Genomic DNA, 18,985 nt, shown 5'->3' on the forward strand with positions numbered 1-18,985 from the left:
GCCTCTCTTGTTGCGGAGCACAGGCTCCAGACGCGCAGGCTCAGTAGTTGTGGCTCACGGGCCTAGTTGCTCTGCGGCATGTGGGATCTTCCCAGACCAGGGCTCGAACCCGTTTGCCCTGCATCGGCAGGCAGACTCTCAACCACTGAGCCACCAGGGAAGCCCTCCCTACACTTTTGCTAGATATTTTATTTTTAAAGTGTTTGCCAATTTGGTGGGTGGAAAATGAAATTTCATTGTTGTAATATTTACATTTCTTTCATAACTGTTAGGTTAAAACATTCTTTCATAAGGACATTTATCTTTCTATTGAGAACTGGCTTGCTTTGTTTCTTTTTCTGCTGAGTGTGGGAAAGTTGAACTTTTAGCTTATGTCTACATGCTAAGTAAAAGAATAACTTAACACCATGATACTAATATTGCTACCAATGGAAAGTGAAGTTAAGGACCTAAGCTAATATGTCCACAATTGATTTTGTTCACGTTTTTTTCCCCAAAGTAGTACATTTTCTCCCCAGATGAAATGTAGCTGTGGTAAGAAAGACATGGATTCTAGCTCCAGTAGACCATTTAGACTTCAAGCATAGTTCAGCATATGAGAGGGAACACAGAGTGGGCTCCTGTCCGGGGTTACCCTGACGACTCAAAGCATTTCCAGTCAACTTTGACTCACTCATCCTTCAAGCCATGGTTCTTCTCTCTTCCTTTAAGTCTACCTGAATCTCAGTGCATGATGGGAAAGTCTGTGTGATTTTTTTCTGGAGGGGGTGTGGATTCAATAGGACCACATTAAGAGTTACAAGAGTTCTTTACTGGTCCCAGTACTGTTGGCTACCTTTCTTGCTATGGCAAGCAATTAACTTTTTGGAGCCTCATCTTCCTCCTCTGTAAAATAAGGGTAATTATATCTACATTCTTCCACTCTGAAGATTATTGTGAGGCTCGCATGAGATAAAAATGGATTAAAGTCCATAGACAATCATAAAATGCTACACAAAGATAAATTATTACCATCATTATCCAAGCAAGTTGCAGGTCAAACTTAGGGGAAGAAGAAGGGGAAGAAAGTAAGTAAAAGAACAACCTTACTGGAAATGGCAAACATTTACCTAAAAGTTCTCACCTACAGTTAGAGAAAATGGCTGGCACGGAAATTAATAAATTTCAAATTTAAAGAAATTCTCTATGGCTCTGCTTGGAAGAAAGGGTTCGTGATCTTTGCTGGTGTCCCTGGATTTCCCCTAGATTGATCGTTGAGTGAATACCTGCCAAATTGCTCACCCTTTTACTCAGCGCTGATTATTAAGAAAATTATTTTGACATTTTAAGAAAAGCATTATGAAGGGGTTTGCAGACTCTCACAGTTAGAATTTCATGGCAGAAAAATATCAATCTCTTATTTAGAAAGCATATTATTTTGAGTCAACCTTATAAGGAAAAGGAATTGTTACTATTCTGTGTGGAATATTATGTTTCTATAACTAGAAATAAGACTTTAGGTTACAGATTAGAAACAGTTGTAAAATGCCAAGTTTATGAATAAACTCATTTCTTTTATTGAAAAGACCTGTAGTGCTTTATTAGAATTTATCTTCTCTGCAATGGTCTAAGAGACCTGGGGATAACTCTCCTTTGTTTATTAATTCGGATCATGAGTCCTAGAGAGGTGAGATAATTTGCCTTAGATGGCCTGGTGGTTGACTTGTCAAAAGCTAAATATAGGACATTTTGGGATTAAGCTACCTTTCATGTGGTTTAAAATGCAAGTTTAAAGCATGTGTCAGAGATATTAAGCATATTTATTTTTAGAAACAAAGGGTACCTTTTTTCTTTAAGCAAGTGCAGGAAAAACGTGATGATTCTTGATGAGATGGTAGATTTTCAAAGTGCTGAAAATTTACACACACACACACACACACTCACAAGAGCTAGTTCAGTTTTTTCTTTGAAGTATAGTTGATTTACAATGTTGTGGCAATCTCTGCTGTAAAGCAATGTGACTCAGTCATACACAGAGACATTCTTTTTTTTATATTCTTTTCCATTATGGTTTATCTCAGGAAATTGAATATAGTTCCCTGTTCTATACAGTAGGACCTTTTTTTTTAACTTTTAATTTTATATTGGAGTAGAGTTGATTAACAATGTGATAGTTTCAGGTGTACAGCAAAGTGATTCAGTTATACATGTACATGTATCTATTCTTTTTCAAATGCTTTTCCCATTTAGGTTGTTACAATATTGAGCAGAGTTCCTTGTGCTATACAGTAGGTCCTTGTTAGTTATCCATTTAAAATACAGCAGTGTGTACATGTCAATCCCAAACTCCCTAAGTATCCCTTTCCCCCACCCTTCCCCCCAGGATCTTGTTGTTTATCCATCTTATATATAATAGTTTACATCTGCTAATCCCAAACTCCCAGTCCTTCCCTCTCCCAACCCCTTCCTCTTGGCGACCATAAGTCTGTTCTCTATGTCTCTGAGTCTAGAACTTGCCCAGTTTTAATTACACGTTTCTATGGTCAGTGGGGGTATCTGGGCAATGAAGATATAAAGATTGATAATAAAAAGAGATAGAAGTAAAATATGGTTGTTAGTCTCTTGTTTGAAATCTCTCATTGCTTCGAGGGTTCAGCCTGAACACCCCTGCTGGGGGGGTCCCACCTCAGGGTCTTTGGATTTCTTCTCTCTCCCTGGCCTCAGTCTCTCCCATCTTTAAAGCATCCATGAGTTAGTAAGCTGCTGTTCTGTCTGGAAGAGCTTCTCCTCACCTCTTCTGCTTCATCACCTTTTAATGCTTAGCTTGGATAGCTCGAAGGCTTTCCATAACTGTCCCTCACCCTAACACTGACTCACTAAATAAATCTGGGTTTTTAGTTACCCTGTCTGTGTACTTGCCTGGCATACTGCTCACATCTCTGTCACAGCAGAAATCACAAGGCATTATAATTATGTTCACACAACATACATAGAACACATACTCTGTGATTATAATAATTTGTCTCCTTCACGAGATTTGAGAGAAACTTGAGGGCACTTTAGGTAATAACATTTCTTTTATGTTTATACTCTTGGTATGGATTTGGAGCCTGGCATGGGAGAGGCATGCAAGAAATATTGGCCAAGTGAATGAGTTAATGGACTAAATCCCTTGTCGACTGTATCCTAGGTTGTGTTCCATCTTCTTACTCCATGGCTTCTAAGTTCTGTTCATTCAGAGCTGAGCTACTAACAAGCCTGTGGGATCCTCTGAGAAATCCTTCTCTGAAGAGACTGATAGGCAAACTGAGGACATTTAAGAACATGTTTATTTAAAGGCATTTGCTTCTCCTCTTCCTTGCTCTCTTTTTCTTTTTCACACGCATTCTTTCGGTTTTAGCTCAATGCTTTTTCGGATTTTGACATATGTATTATATGTATATATGTATTCATATATAAATATATAATATATACTTATATATTATCTATTTTAAGATATATTTATATTTATATATATGTAATCTAAGGCTGGAAAAAATAATCTGCACAAGAAAAAAATTAAGTAGTTTTGTAAAATGAAGTAAAATTAAGTAGTAGATTAAACCATGTTTAATCAGGCTTTGGCTCTAGATCTCACACTATCATCTGGAAAATATTGGCATTCTATTCATTACTGGGGTAGTATTGTGGCAGGTAGAGATATATTCCTAGTGCCCTACTACTAGAATTGACCACTTTAAGTTCTCTCCAAGGGGAAATGAAGTCAAAATGGTAAGTCCACTAAATGACCCAGATCTTAGAATTGAATACCTGCCACTTTTAATCTATGAGCCAGTATATCTTTTTCTATTACAATTGGAGGGGATGATTTTGTTAAAGGTTCTTATATTTTTATTTCTCTTGCGTAGTTTTAGTTAATGTCATAACTGTGTTCATTAAGCTTCTGTCTCTATTAGCATTGGAGGCTCTGTGATGTGGTAGAAAGAATTGGGCTTTAAAGCCAAACAGATATACAAGGAGCTCAGTCCTGGTTTTCTTAGTAACTAAACTTTGTGGCTTTGAGAATGTTGAATCGCTCTTAAAGCTTCATTTTCCTATTATGCTGTATTAAGGGTTACATGAATTAATACATGTGATTTACCTGGCAAATTGTAGGTAAATAAATGCTGGCTCACTCCCAAATTGTATTTGTCTGAGGAGGAGAAGAGAAGGTGAACATAAAAGATAAGCAATTTAAAGTTAGCAAGCCATGTTAGTAAGCTAGTTTTAGTTATCCCTCTAAGAGCTTCTTTTTTTAAGGAAAATAATTATCTTTCCTTTACCTTTTTTTTAAATGAAAGAAATATACCAAAAACTCTAACATAAACGAAGAACACAACTTGCCACAGAAATAAAGTTTATTGGATAACCCATCAAGATATTTTTCCTCTATGAAGATGCCCAATACAAGAAATGGCATGCAAGAAGCAACATGACCAAGAAAATACAGTTTGAAGTCTTATAGATTTCAATACTATTTTGATAATAGATGACATTCATCTGCCCAAATGAATCAAACAGTTAGCCAAATAACCATAAAAATTTCTTGATTTTCTTTCCATTGAGATGAAAAGTAGGTTTTCCATATCTACGCCATCTGGTCTACCTCAATATTTGATAAACTACTGAGGCAAGTGAATGCTGAATAGATAGCTTCTGTGTTATTGCCAGGTACTGAGCGAGGCAGCCATCGGTCAGCAGCAGCTTGGGATGCAGGGCTCACAGCAGGGCTGAATGAAGGTTGTGAGGTTGATGTTTTCCAGGCCTGGGGTGGGCTGGGCAGAGTTGAGCAGGAAGCAGGTGGGCACACAGGGCTGAGGAATGTGGCAGGGTGGAGGGCAGTTGTCACAGCAGGTTGACCCCAGTAACCAAACCGTGTGTGGGCAGGTGCTGGGCAGGCAGACTCCGCACCGACAGAATTTGTCAGAGGAGCAGATGGTGGTGGCAGGGCCGGTGGGGACGCTGCAGCAGAAGGGAGCGCAGCAAGCCATGGCGTTGGGAATCTGGTTTACTCTTGGTTTCTTGGAGAGAAAGATGAGGTTTCTAGGATTAAATATCTTCTCTCACTTTGGGGCTCTTTTATACTCTCCTCATTGGGTGTTGGTCCAATCAGAAGGCTTCCTCTCGTTTTTGTTTATGCTACCCGTTTCCACTAAGGTTCTCTAATTAGTTTCTTATTTACTTGTCCATTAAGAGTTCCTGCCCTTATTAAATTAATCATGCGTTTGACTCATTGATTTGTCATTTTTGTCATAAGATGATCACATTTTATCTTCACAGGGTCCTGGAATGCCAAATCTTACATGAATTATGAATAATTAGTCTAAGTGACAATTCAGCTGTAGTTTCAGAGGATAAATTCTTCTCATTTTTCCCCCCTTAGTTTTAGATAATATGCATAACATAATATGATTTTTAATGGCTAACTTCAGAATATGCAGCTCAAATGATTAATTGGCTCAACAAAGACATGGCAACTTACAGATGAATGTTGCTTATGACTTTATGCATCTCAGTTATATTTGTTGATGCTTATTTATTGATGATATAATTCAGTTTCTATTGCGCAAGCAAGGTGACAGACAGAATGGAATAAGATGAAACGCTTTTCATTATTTTTGATAAATCTATAGTGAGTTTCCAAAGGTTGTATTACTCTGTGGGTTTAGGGGTGTTTTTATTTGTTTTTTTTTTTAAAGAGTCTCTATTCTCAAAGTTGTACCAATGTTGTAGTGAGTCAGAGTGTAAATTCACTGGAAGGAAAGATCTACCCAGTTGATTTTTTTTTGTTAAATATACCATTAAAAGAAAATCACTTCAGTATTCATTCATTTTCACAGGAATTATTTACTTTAAAATAAGATGAAACAGGAAAGAAGAATCATAAGATTCACAAAATCACAGTGGGTTCTGGAAGGGGTTGTGATCCATTGTTATTTAGCACTGTGACATTCATAGAAATCATGTTTTTTTTCACTGACTTAACTCCCTACTTTGTATGTTTACTTGTTTTCGTATCCTAGATCTTCAGTTAGGTTGTAAATTCCTTTGAGGGATGCCTTATACACATTCTTCAGCTCAGTTGGCCTTGATTTGCCTTACTGCAGGTTGGCAGATGAGGAAGTTGAACCAAATAATCTCCAATGTGTAATATGCTATGATTCCAACATTTCCACATACTTCCCCATGAGCAGCGCAAAATTATTCGGATAGTGGAGTCTAAATTACATAATTTGTTGGCTAGCAAAAGGTTGTTGAATAAACGCAGAGTACAGAATCTGTTGTCTCTGAGGGGACCTTAGGGAAGACCAGTCTAGCCTGCTTAAAAGAGAAGAAAGCTAGCTAAAAACAAAAACCCCAATTTGCTACTTCTCAAATCCTACTCATCCCTCAAGCACTAGCTTGAACATCCTTCATGAAGAAATTTTAGGGGGTTCTTCTAGATGTTTTCATTCTTTTCTCTGCTCTCACAAAGTGTGCTGCCTATCTTTTCATCTAAGTCTTGTTTTATTCTGGTATATATATTACAGTTTCTCATTTATATGTGTCTTCCTTACTCCAATGCAAACTCCTTGAAAGTGGGAATTGCGTCTTAATCTTCTTTGTCTCTGTCAAGCACTTGGGACAATGCCTGGAACATAGACATTTGATAAATATCTACTGAATTGTATTAAATAACAGATAAGAATGAAAAAAGGTATGTATTTATTTTTAGAGTAGCCCCTTATAATAATATAAAACTTTACAAATCAGTGACTTATTTCATTTGTGAAGTATTTTACAGTTCAAAACAGTTTTACAGGGACTTCCCTGGTGGCACAGTGGTTAAGAATCTGCCTGCCAATGCAGGGGACACCGGTTCAAGCCCTGGGCTGGGAAGATCCCGCATGCCTCAGAGCAACTAAGCCCATGCCCCACAGCTACTGAGCCTGAGCTCTAGAGCCCGCGAGCCACAACTACTGAGCCTGTGTGCCACAAATACTGAAGCTTGGGAGCCTAGAGTCCATGCTCTGCAACAAGAGAAGCCACCACAAGGAGAAGCCCGTGCACTGCAACAAGAGTAGCCCCCGTTCGCCACAACTAGAGATGGCTGATGCGCAGCAATGAAGACCCAACACAGCCAAAAATAAATAAATAATAAAATAGTTAATTAAAACAAAAAAAAGTTTTACATTCCAAGCTTCGCCTAAACGAGACAATGAAAAAATGTGGCTCAGCTCAATGTTTGGGGTTCCTTCTGTGAGTTTGTTGATCTCTAATTGCCAGTTTCTCAGCCTCTTTAAAGATGTATGTGAGTTACAGAGGCAGGGAAAAAAATTAAAATTAAAAGTAGGTGCTGACCTTGGAATTTAAAATAATTCTAAGCTTAGAGTTTAATATATTTTATTATCCAGGCAATTTTCTTCATGTATTTACATATCCCTGTGAGGCCTCTTCTTGACTATGAGATTTATGTTGATGTCATCAGAAAGTGTAATTCTGCTGGACATATTTATAGGTTCATGATGCATGCATGTGTCAAGAGTCAGGTAATTATGGCATTAAACATTGAGTCAGTACATGGTTTGGGGAAGAGTGGTGTTTATTTAAAGTAAGGAGGTCCATGATAGCATTTTTTCCACTTCTAATTTGAAATCATTGTTCAAAACATAGAGAGAACACTTCTGCAAAACTGAAGGCACAGGGTCAGAACATTTTTTTTCCAGAGCTTCTTATTAAAGGCTATTTGCTGGGCAGCTCTTAATGACTACTGCAGTCCCTTAGGGCAATGTGGGCAAGCTCGTTGAGATATCTTTAGCTAGCAGGGTTCTGCTTCACACTCACAGGGCTGGATGCAGGTTGTGACAGAGATCCCGCTCAGGTTTGGGGTAGGGTGGCAGCTATTGAGCAGCCAACATGATGGCACGCAGGAGTCAGGCACACAGCAGGGTGAGGGGCAGGTGTCACAGCAGGTGGGCTGAAAGAGGCTGATCTCATGTGGGCAGGTGCTGGGCAAGCAGAGTCCACATTGACAGCACATGTCAGAGGAGCAGGTGGTGGTGGCGGGGCCGGTGGGGACACTGCAGCATCCTTGGAGACAAGACTCACAGGAAGACATAGAGACAGTGGATCAGGTAGACTTTTGTTGCAAAGGAAGGTTTTCTTCTACAAAGTTGTCCTCTGTGAGTCTTTTACAGCCACCCATCTCAAGGAACATGGCTTCCGTCCATCAGAATGTTTCCTTGTTGTTGTTTGTATAATCCCATACAAATAACTCACTAACTTATTTAGCAGCCATGGGATGAGCACTCCTTCAGTTTTATTTCGTTGTGTTGCTACATTCAAACTTGTTCCTGTTGCAGTTTCAAAATGGTGTTGATGTAGGTTCTCCACTTATTCAATCACAGGTAAATACATCAGAAGCTACCCTGACTTTCCTCTTTTTTACCAACCAGATTGTGTTCTTACAAGTGATCCCTGCTGAGTGTGAAGAATTAAAAGTGATTTCCCTGAGAAGTAAGAAATGATCCCTCTCAAAATGTGTGCCCTGGATATATTTGAGAAGTCAAAACCTGTGAGATGTTTTTTTCCAGCAGATTCACCTTGCTATCTTTTCATGGATTTGAGAAAATAAAGGAATATCAAAGATATGTAACATGATCTTGATTGAAAAGTTCAGAGTCTGCTAGATGATTTTCTATACTGATTCACTACATTATCTACATATGCAATTATGTATAAACATAAGTAAGTTCTCAATTTTAGAAAGGACATCAGTTTTTTAGCCAGAAGTCAGAACATATTAAAACATAGGTTCATGAGACTATATATAGCCTGAAAAATGAATTTGGCTCTCTTTGCAAAACAGCATGAAAAGTTCTTTTTTTAAAAGAAAACCAAACTGCCAACCTGCCCATTCCATTTTTCAAAACCACCGCTTAAGCTGATAATCACCGTCTATCAAACAGACAGATACCTTTAAAAATTCCCTTCCATTTTACTTCAGTTATAGTGTTAACATGACATGGCTAAAACTAGTATGTAACTAGAGTAAAGGAGGCTGATCAGCAAACCCACTTGTTATAAGTCAAGTAGTTATTGAATCTCTAACACATTCTGAAGAGTGCCTGTCCTCAAGGAGTATGTGGTCTGATGGAAAAGACTAGAAATCCCTTTACATATGATTCAAACAACATATAATTAAGTACATGACAGGGAAATAAAAGAGCTTCAGAGATAGTTTTGAATTCTGATGATAACTTACATGCTGTGAGACCTAGATCAAGTTATTAAACGTTCTGGGCTTTAGTTTTTCTCAACTACAAATTTTGGGAAAAATAATAATCACCTGCTATGGTCTTATTGCAAAAGTTAAAGGTTGAGAATTACTTATGCAAATTATTCAGCATTGTGCGTGGTACCGTAGAGTTCTCTAATAAATGGCAGTGTCTCTTCCAGGGACTGTGAGAATTCGCACAAGAGGAAATACGATGAAACAGAGCTGAAATGACCAGACATCTTCATGGAGGATTTGGATTAAGCTGTTTTGATGAGAAACACTTAGAAAAGAGGTAAGTGCATTTGGGACAAGGAAAACAATGAGTTCTAAGACACTATTCTGTCCCTACTCTCTTCATGGCCATAGCAGAACTGGTCATGCCATCCTTTGTGCCTCCATGGCACCCCATATCCACCCAAATAACTTTGCTGCATTTTTTGTATACATGCTGGTTCTCTTTACTAGAATGTAATCTGCAAAGCAGGAACTATGTCTCATTTTTCCTGGTTTCTCTGTTACCTAGCATAGAGCCTGGATCATGAGGTGGATTCTGAAGGCTGGAACACATGGAATAAATACGTAAAGAAGTTTGGAAAATAATGACAATCAGCATTTATGGAATGTTTCTGTATCTAGCTTAGTCAGGAAAACAAGCGAACTAAAACACCCTCACGAGAGGTATTTCAACAGAGAGAATCTTAAGATAGGGAATTGGTTAAATAGGTATGGGAGGACTTAAAAAGAAAAAAAAAAAATGGTTACAAACACAAGAAGCAGCTACCAGCTAGAGGGCTGCGAATGAAGAGAAGAGGTTCGTGATGACTGGACCTAGGAGCTTGGAAGAGTGGTCCTGCAGAGCTGGGCTCAGACCCCAGGTGTTGCTCAGCTGGTGCTCTTAACTCAGAAGCTCAGAGGAGAGGTCCCGTGGGGCCGGGGCTTGGACCTCTGTGGGAGGGAGGTGGGGAGTCACTCCCTTGCTGATGCTGGTATTTCTGAGGAAGCTAAATGATGTTGTTTTTTGAAGAGTGAAAAGAAGCTGGAAAAGACAACCCAGTGCTGCTGCCGGATGAGGGACTGTTGCTGGAGCAACAAGACCCTTCTTTCTTCCTCAGGGCATATGGTCTTATCCTAGTGCACTCTATTGGTGGAATCTAGTAGAAAACCAGCCAAAGGAGAAACAGTCCTCATCCCAGCATCACAGAGTATTAAAAGGTGGATTAGAGGTTGAGAGTCAGTACACACTATTCTAAGGGCTGAACATGTTTTAATTAATTTAATATTCACTACAGTTTTAGGAGGTATATACTTTTTTAAAATTAGCTTTTTATTTTTGAATAATTTTGGATTTACAGAAAGGTTGCAAAGAGAGTATAGCATTCCTGTATATCCCTCACTCAAGTTCCCTTAATGATAACACCTTACAATATCATTGTGCATTTGTCAAAATTAAGAAGCCAACACTGGTACGTCACTACTAATTAAACTTCAGACATTATTCAGATGTTACCAGTTTCCCCACTAATGTCCTTTTTCTGTTCCAGGACCCATTTAGTCATCACGTCTCCTTAGTCTCCTCTGGTCTGTGATAATTTCTCAGTCTTTCCTGGTTTTTCACAATCTGGACAGTTTTGTGGTGTACTGGTCAGAAATTTTGCAGGGCATGTACTGTCTTTAATCTTACTTAACAGTTAAGAAACCTGAGGCATAGGGAAATTAAATGGCATGACCAAGAACACATAACTAGTGAGTGACGGAAGTACCATTTAAACCAAGACAGTCTGGTTTCAGAGACCACTGTCTTGACCACTGAATAGGGGCCATTGCTCTGACTAGAGTATAGAATTTATGTTGCCCCAAGATTCGTAGCAAAGTAATAATTGGTGAAAATGATTGTACCAGGTTATTGAGGGTCTTAAGAGCCACACTGAAGAATTTAGACTTGATTCAGTAAAAACAAAAATAGTGAGTCATCCAAGTGTTTTGAGTAACTCAATTTAACCAATATTTGTAGACAGATAAAAGTCTATTCTGACAGAGATATAGTTTGTGTGGAGGGAGAGTCATGGAATACATGACTCAAGGTCAACTAGGAGACTGGCTGTGATCGGGGGTGTGGTGATCAGAGTCTAAATTAGGCTAGAGTCCATGAAGATAGAAAGAAGGGCCTGGAGGCCAGGAACAATCTGAAAGAAAAATGACATGACTTGGTTTTCTATTCTATTCTCAAGGATAAACAACCTTTAAGGGTAGTTTGTTTTATCTTAAAATAGGTCATTGAAACTCATTAGAAAATTGGAAATGTGTCTGAGTTGACATTCTGCATTTCAATGCAGGCTTAATGAGCCAGTCAATATTTTTCCTGTGCTGATGTTTCTCATCAGTGTTTAAAGTTTGACTTTCAAAAAACATGATTTGTTTTCACCTTAGAAACATAAACAGTTTTTCCTAGACTCATTGTGTGCACTCATTTTGTCTTAAGCTCTAAGCACCACAGAGAAAGCTGTTACCCTCTACAACCAAATAGAAAATCTAGAGGGGTAATAGAGTAGGTATTGTCAAGTAGCATATGCTTTCTCCTGGGTAAAGACAGCCATGTGTGATCATATTTCTCTTGGGCATGTTGTTGTTTGCAGAAGAGGCAGATGCTTTGGTGCGGCGGTAAGAGGAAGGACTCTGAATTCAGAGAGCTCCTCTGTCACTATCTATGTTACTTTTGCAAGTAACTTTCTCCATCTCAGTTTTCTCACCTATAAAGTGGGGAAAATAATGGTAGTGACCTGTTAGTTTTTTTGTTAGGGATAAGTGAGATAATGTACGTACAGCACATATGAGAGTGCCCAGGATGTATTCACCAAACGTTAGCTATTATGACTGAAAGAGGTAAAAGTAATATGGTGAGATGGGGTTGATTAGTGGCATGGAGTATTTGTTACTTAAAATGCTTCTGGATGATCTAGAGCCACAGAATGTTCAAACTGAAAGTGATTTTAGAGAGGATTTGGTCAACCAACCCATTTTACTGATGTAAGACCTGAGACCCAAAGAGCTCAAGTGACTTGATCCGGGTCACAGAGGCAGCCTGAGGCAGAGCCAGGACTGGAACACATATCACCTGGTTTCCATTTGGGGCTATTTAACTAGCCAAGGGCCCTTGAATGCATAAAGGCTGACAGTGGTAATAAAAGGACACTTATATTTTCCGTATTAAAAATAAAATCTAAATATTTATCCCTTATAAGCATGTATGAAAACATCAGACTTCTTTGCTTTTGGCTGAAAAAGAGGTAACTTGGCATGGTAACAAGGGTTATCTTGTATTAAGCCTAAAATTCAGACTATACCACAAAGCTACAGTAATCAAAACAGTATGGTACTGGCAGAAAAACAGACGCATAGGTCAATGGAATAGAATAGAGAGCCCAGAAATAAACCCACACACTTATGGTCAATTAATCTACAACAAGAGAGGCAAGAATATACAATGGAGAAAAGACAGCCTCTTCAATAAGTGGTGCTGGGAAAACTGTAAAAGCTACATGTAAAAGAATGATATTAGAACATTTATATAAAAAAATTAATTCAAAATGGGTTAAAGACCTAAATGTAAGAGTGGAAAACATAAAACTCCTAGAAGAAATATAGGTGGAACACTCTTTGACATAAATCATAGCAATATTTTTTTTGGATCTCTCTCCTAAAACAAAAGAAATAAAAGCAAACATAAACATATAGGACTGAATTAAACTTAAAAGCTTTTGCACAGCAAAGGAAACTATTGACAAAGCAAAAAGACAACCTACTGAATGGGACAAAATACTTGCAAATGATATGACCAATAAGGGGATAATATATAAAATATATAAACAGCTCATACAATTCAACATAAAAAACCCAAACAAGCTGATTAGAAAATAGGCAGAATACTTGAATAGACATTTTTCCAAAGAAGACATACAGATGGTCAACAGACACATGAAAAGATTCTCAACATCATTAATCATTAGAGGAATGCAAATTAAAACCACTCTGAGATATCACCTCACACCTGCCAGAATGGCTATCATCGAAAAGACCACAAACAACTATTGATGAGGGTGTGCAGAAAAGGGAACCCTTGTACAGTGTTGGTGGGAATGTAAGTTGGTGCAGCCACTATGGAAAACAGTATGAAGTTTCCTCAAAAAACTAAAAATAGAACTACTGTATAATCCATCAATTCCACTCCTGGGTATATATCCGAAGAAAACGAAAACACTAATTTGAAAAAATATATGAACCCCAGTGTTCGTAGTGGCATTATGTACAGTAGCCAAGATATGGAAGCAACCTAAGTGTCCATCAACAGAAGAATGGATAAAGAAGATGTGGCATATATATATATATATATATATATACAATGAAACACAATTCAGCTGTAAAAAAAGAATGAAATTTTGCCATTTGCAACAACATGGATGGACTTGGAGGGTAATATGCTTAGTGAAATAAGTCAGAGAACAACAAATACTGTGTGATATCACTTACATGTGGAATCCAAAAATTAAAAAAAAACTAGTGAATATAACAAAAAAGAAGCAGATTCACAGATAAAGAGAACAGACTAGTGGTTACCAGTGACAGGGAAGACGAGAGGAACAAGATAAGGCAGGGGATTGAGGTACAAACTACTCTGTATAAAATAAATAAGCTACAAGGCTATATTATACAGCACAGGGAATATAGCCAATATTTTACAATAACTATAAGTGAAGTATAACCTTAAAAAATTGTGAGTCACTACATTGTACACCTGAAACTTATATAATATTGTAAATCAACTATACCTCAATTAAAAAAAAGGAAAAAAACTCCTACAAAATGACCTGCTGAATTTTTCACTTTTCAACCTATCACAAAGAACCGTATCATTTTTCAATGATTCCACCATGAGAGCTCTCATTCTGCTGGGGTAAATCTTGGGCAGTTCCGGTTTAGGTAGGCATTCCACTTTCTTAAGAAGAAACACAGGAATAAATAGTCACAAAGCCATATTTGCTAGGTAAGAATGAAGTTTATTAATGAGTAGTCAAAACGGTTCTTTTCCAAAGAACAAATACCCTAAAAGACAGAAAGAAGGTCTCCAACTCCACCCAAAAGAAGAAAGAATTAAGAAGTTGGGCAAATGCGTGAAAACACCGCCCTGGCCATTGGGATTGATTTAATCTGATGTAGGTAGTAGCGAATGTTGAAGGCCAGACGATGCATAAGACTTGAGCAGCACATCACTGAGCCTGTGCAAAGATGTGGCCGCTTAAGAGCAGGGCTCACAGGGACTTCCACAGCCAGGCTGAATGAAGGTCGTCAGGTTGATCCCACTCAGTCCGGGATTCGGGTAGGAAGAGCTGAGCAGCCAGCAAGTTGGCACATAGGTGTCAGGCTCACAGCAGGGTGGAGGGCAGTTGTCACAGCAGGTGGGCTGGAGGAGGCTGATCTCATGTGGGCAGGTGCTGGGTAGGCAGACTCCGCACCGACAGAATTTGTCAGAGGAGCAGATGGTGGTGGCGGGGCCGGTGGGGACACTGCAGCAGTAGGGAGCACAGCAAGCCATGGTGTCAGGGATTGGGTAGTTGGTGGGTTGAGAAGAGAAGTCTCTTTGTGTCTCGATGCTTCTGTCTTCTCCCCTGGCTCTTATATACCCACCTCCCAAGGCGTCAGCCTATTACCGAGATGTTTTCCCCCCATGTTTCAGTTTATAGCTATCGCCATAAAATCATCTAATTACTTAAGTGTTTATTACTTAAGACACACTCCTTACCTCATAAAAGGGATTTAGTTTGCTTCGTTGTCAAATTAGAACTCTTTACATTGGCTGTTTGTCACTGTACAGACATTTCATTTGTCTTCAGAGGTACAGAGTCATTATATTCCAATCATTATGCATCACTAATGATGACCTGGTATGCTAGGTATCTGCAAATCGTTCCCACATTTTTTGTCTACTTTTCAGATGAAGAGAGAACTAGGCTTTTCAATTGCTATTCTACCAGCAACCAAAGACTCTATGTGATGATTTAAGCCTTCTGGCTGAAAAAGTGATACAATTTTAAGATCTGTTTTTCATGGCTCCAAGAGGCTGAGTTAAGATGAACAGATGGAATCGACAGGGAAAGAGATCCTCGTTCTGTGTTAAGAAGCACCTTCTTACAGAGCTGTAACAAATCATTTATTCTCCATTCCCTTCACTTGTGCTTTGAATGATAACTTGTCAGGGGCATGTAGATGCGAGTTCACACCTGCATGGGTGACATTGATGGATGCCCTTTAAAAGTCCATCCAATCATATTATGAATTAAGATTATTTATCACCTAAAAACTAGTTGTATTGGGCCATTTAGAGGCTAAATGGTGCAGTAGTTCCTAAAATGAGTTTCATGAACACTTGTTCCAAAGAACATTAAAGGGTTCTCTGGTAAAAAAAATTTTGGGAAATACTGAATTCTTTGTTGGTGGACCTTTCAGAGCCTTTAATATGCTAAAGTGCTTTGTGACTTTTCAAAGGGATATAGCATATATTTTTCTCCAAACTTACTTGACCAAGGAATCATTTTTATTTCTTAGTTTTCATAGATTAGTGTTCTATGGTGCACACTTGGGGAGATCCCCCAATTACATTTAAATCACTAAAACCTTAATAATAAAATTATTTAAATAAGTGAAGGCATAAAACTTAGTATGACATTTTAGCATTACTTTAGACTAGGAAAAATATTAAAATGGTAAATCTTTAGAAATATTTTCCTTTGAAAATCTTTTTTTTTAAAATATATTTTCTTGACGCATCTTCAAATAAAATGACTCAGCTTCTAAAACTAAGTAGAAAATTGTACAACATACATGAATCAGAAGCCAAAAGAGATGCAAATCAACACGATGATGCATCCAAAAGATGCTCAACATTAAAACTGCTTTTATTTTAGCCATCTTCTTACTAGAATAATTTTATGATTTTGGATTCCTCTGCTAGAATTAAGTTTGTTGTTCACATCACTTCAATAGATATCAGTCAAACACTCATTGCTTGAGCACCTGATGTAAGTCAGGCATTATGCAAAAAAGAAGCAAATAGGTTCCTGCCCTTGAGGAGATCATAAAGAAGAGACACAGAGAAGTAAACTGACAAATGACAGACAACACAGGTTGTACATCCAGGTTTTCTACGAAAGATGTGGGAGTTTAGAGGTAGGTGCCACTGTCTTTCCCTGGAAGATTTAGGGAGCGCTTGGTGAAAAGGGAACATCTGTGTGGGCCTTGAAGGATGAACAGGAGCTTAGCAGGTAGAAGGAAATAGGAAGGGAATTTCAGCAAGTAAAGCAGAGAAACAAGATGCCATGGTGTGTTCCTGGGATGGCAAAATTGTCGGTTGATTAAAGCACAGATTCTGGACCTCCTGCAGGGAGGCACTGGAGGAGAATGAGGAGATTTGAAGTTACAAAGATGAGTTCGTGCCACAGTAGGAAGAATTTGCACCGTGCTTAGTGTCCTAAACTTAGGATTTTAAATTTCATCCTATTGGCAATGGACATTAATTAAAGGTTTTTGAACATATATATGGCATGTTTGGGTTTGTATTTTAGAAAGATGACTGTAGTTTTTAGTGTAAGCTTGACATCATCATCATCATCACTAAGTGTCAGGCCTTGTGCTGAGTGCTTTACATGTGTTATATGTTTCTCACCACAAGCTTATGACGTGTGCCGTGTTACTCTCCTTGCCATTTTACAGATGAGGAACCAGGCATGGAGAGGCTAAGTAACTAGTAAGTAAGTGATGGAGCTGGCATTTGAAGCCAAGCAATCTGGCTCCAGATGCCCTGCTCTTAACCACTGTGCCGTATTCCCTCTCACTGTGGGCATGTTGTTCTAACTAGAGTGAAGATGACCCTCAAGGTTAGTTGAGTGTAAGATTGGTGGGAGGATGGAACCAGGTTATTGAAGTTCTTGAGACCATAAGATTTTGGAGGCTATTTTCTTAACCAAGATACAATGCTGTAGAAAGGCGATAATTTGAAGGCAGGGACAATGGTTGGGAAGCTACTTGGATGTTCTGCAGGAGTGATGAGGGGGACATGATTTCTGTCTTAGAGGGTATGGTAGCTGGTGGGAATAGAGAAAAGGGGACAGATCTGGGATTTCTCATCACATCATTCAGTTTTCTGAGGACCATTATCTGGGTTTCCACAGTAAAAGGAATATTCTGTTTTTTAAGATAACTAGAGCATCCTAATTTTATCCTCCGCTAATAGTTAGCATTTACTAAATGTAGACCATGTGCCAAGCATAGAGCTAAGTATTTTATGCACATCTTCTTCCTTATTTCTTACACCTTTATAAGATCAGGACGATTACTATACCCATTTCCCAGATGATGAAACTGGGAGTGGGGATATTAAATAATAATTTAAAGTCATAGAGCTAGTGAATGATGGCTCATCTTACAGCAATACTTCACACTTATTAATAAAAATCAGTATCCTGTGGAATTAAATTTTATATAATTATAAATTATGTTCATTCATTTTTTCATTTATTAATTCATTCAGAAGAGTGCTTAGCACCATGTTAGGTGCTAAGCATATAGAAATAAATAGGTCAGCTAAGGTTCTTGTTTTCATGGTGTTCCTTCTAGTGGGGGAGACAGATAATAAAAATGTAAACAAATGAATAAATAATAACTTCAGACAGTGACAAGTGCCTGAAGGAAATAAAACAGAGTAATGTGACAGAGAGTGATTGAGAGATAGTGCAGGGAGTGTGCCTGCTGTGGTTAGGGTGGTCAGGGCTGGTCTTTGCCAGGTGGCTGGAGTATAGGGAAAGAGAAGGAGTGAGATCAGAGATGAGGTCAACAAGGTAGGCAGGTACCAGGCCATGTAGGATTTGTCGGTTGTTCTGCAGAGTTTAGATCTTATTCTGAGGGCACTGAGAATCTACTGGGTGATTTACAACAGGGAGAGATCAGATGTGAGTTATGTTCTATGGAAAATGAACAGGGCCAAAGTGGAAACAGGCAGAATAAGTAAGTGGTCCAGGTGAGAGGATGAAGAGTGATGCCCGTGGTTGCTGAACTGGTAAGAGGTGGTAGAGTCTGGGAGGCAATTTTGAAAGTAGAGATAGTAGGTCATCCTGATCAAGGATCACGTTTAGGTCTCCGATTTTTCTCCTAGGTTAGAGGGGACCTGAACCAAAAACCTGCCATCTGGAGTGATAGTGAAGAGGTCTATGACGAGTTCAGTGTAGGACCTGCAGAGAGTAAGCAGCTTGAAGCCCATGAGAGGAAGCAGAGCTGAAGATTTGGGAAGCTCCCACACACAGATGAAAAATGTGCTTACTACCAACTTCCTGGACTGAGATAAAAGATCTCTTTTATGTGTGTGAGTCACAGTTTGTTGTGAACCTGTGTGTGCCTTACCAGCATCCGCCTCCCAACCACTCGGTGGATTTCTGGGTTGCTGTTGGGAAACCCCTCCCAAGACAGCACCTCCTGCGTAGGCAGGAATGTCAGTGGTGGGAGGTTTCACGCTGTGCGGCGACACAATTTTCTTTAAGCCTGATGGAGCGCTTCATCCCTTCACAAAAGCAGGATATAGGAACCTTTCCAGTTTGTCATCCTAATAAAAATGCTTGTAAATAAAAATATTTGGTCTTTATTTCCTGAATTGCAAGATCTTTTAAA

General features: G+C 38.7%; 2 protein-coding genes and 1 long non-coding RNA gene across 5 annotated transcripts in view; 1 reads left to right on the forward strand and 2 right to left on the reverse strand.

The window, feature by feature from the left end:
* Window positions 1-18,898, forward strand: part of LOC132355058 (uncharacterized) — a 249,465-nt gene extending 230,567 nt beyond the window's left edge. For all 3 annotated transcript variants that reach the window (XR_009499517.1, XR_009499519.1, XR_009499518.1), the window contains exons 5-6: window positions 9,457-9,569; window positions 18,477-18,898. This is a non-coding gene — a long non-coding RNA (uncharacterized LOC132355058). The remainder of the gene's footprint in view (window positions 1-9,456; window positions 9,570-18,476) is intronic.
* Window positions 4,713-5,009, reverse strand: LOC132355444 (keratin-associated protein 3-3-like). The gene has a single exon (XM_059907798.1). It carries the CDS (start codon window positions 5,007-5,009, stop codon window positions 4,713-4,715), a length of 297 nt encoding a protein of 98 aa, XP_059763781.1.
* LOC132355802 (keratin-associated protein 3-1) lies at window positions 14,568-14,864 on the reverse strand. Its single transcript, XM_059908377.1, has one exon. The coding sequence runs from the start codon at window positions 14,862-14,864 to the stop codon at window positions 14,568-14,570; it is 297 nt and encodes a 98-aa protein (XP_059764360.1).
* Window positions 18,899-18,985: the final 87 nt, after the last annotated feature.

The sequence above is a fragment of the Balaenoptera ricei genome, chromosome 20 (assembly GCF_028023285.1).
Source record: "Balaenoptera ricei isolate mBalRic1 chromosome 20, mBalRic1.hap2, whole genome shotgun sequence".
Classification (NCBI taxonomy): domain Eukaryota; kingdom Metazoa; phylum Chordata; class Mammalia; order Artiodactyla; family Balaenopteridae; genus Balaenoptera; species Balaenoptera ricei.

Excerpts from the sequence above, each read along its gene's own strand:
- LOC132355444 (XM_059907798.1), bottom strand. The coding sequence starts at position 5,009 with ATGGCTTGCTGCGCTCCCTTCTGCTGCAGCGTCCCCACCGGCCCTGCC.
- LOC132355802 (XM_059908377.1), bottom strand. The coding sequence starts at position 14,864 with ATGGCTTGCTGTGCTCCCTACTGCTGCAGTGTCCCCACCGGCCCCGCC.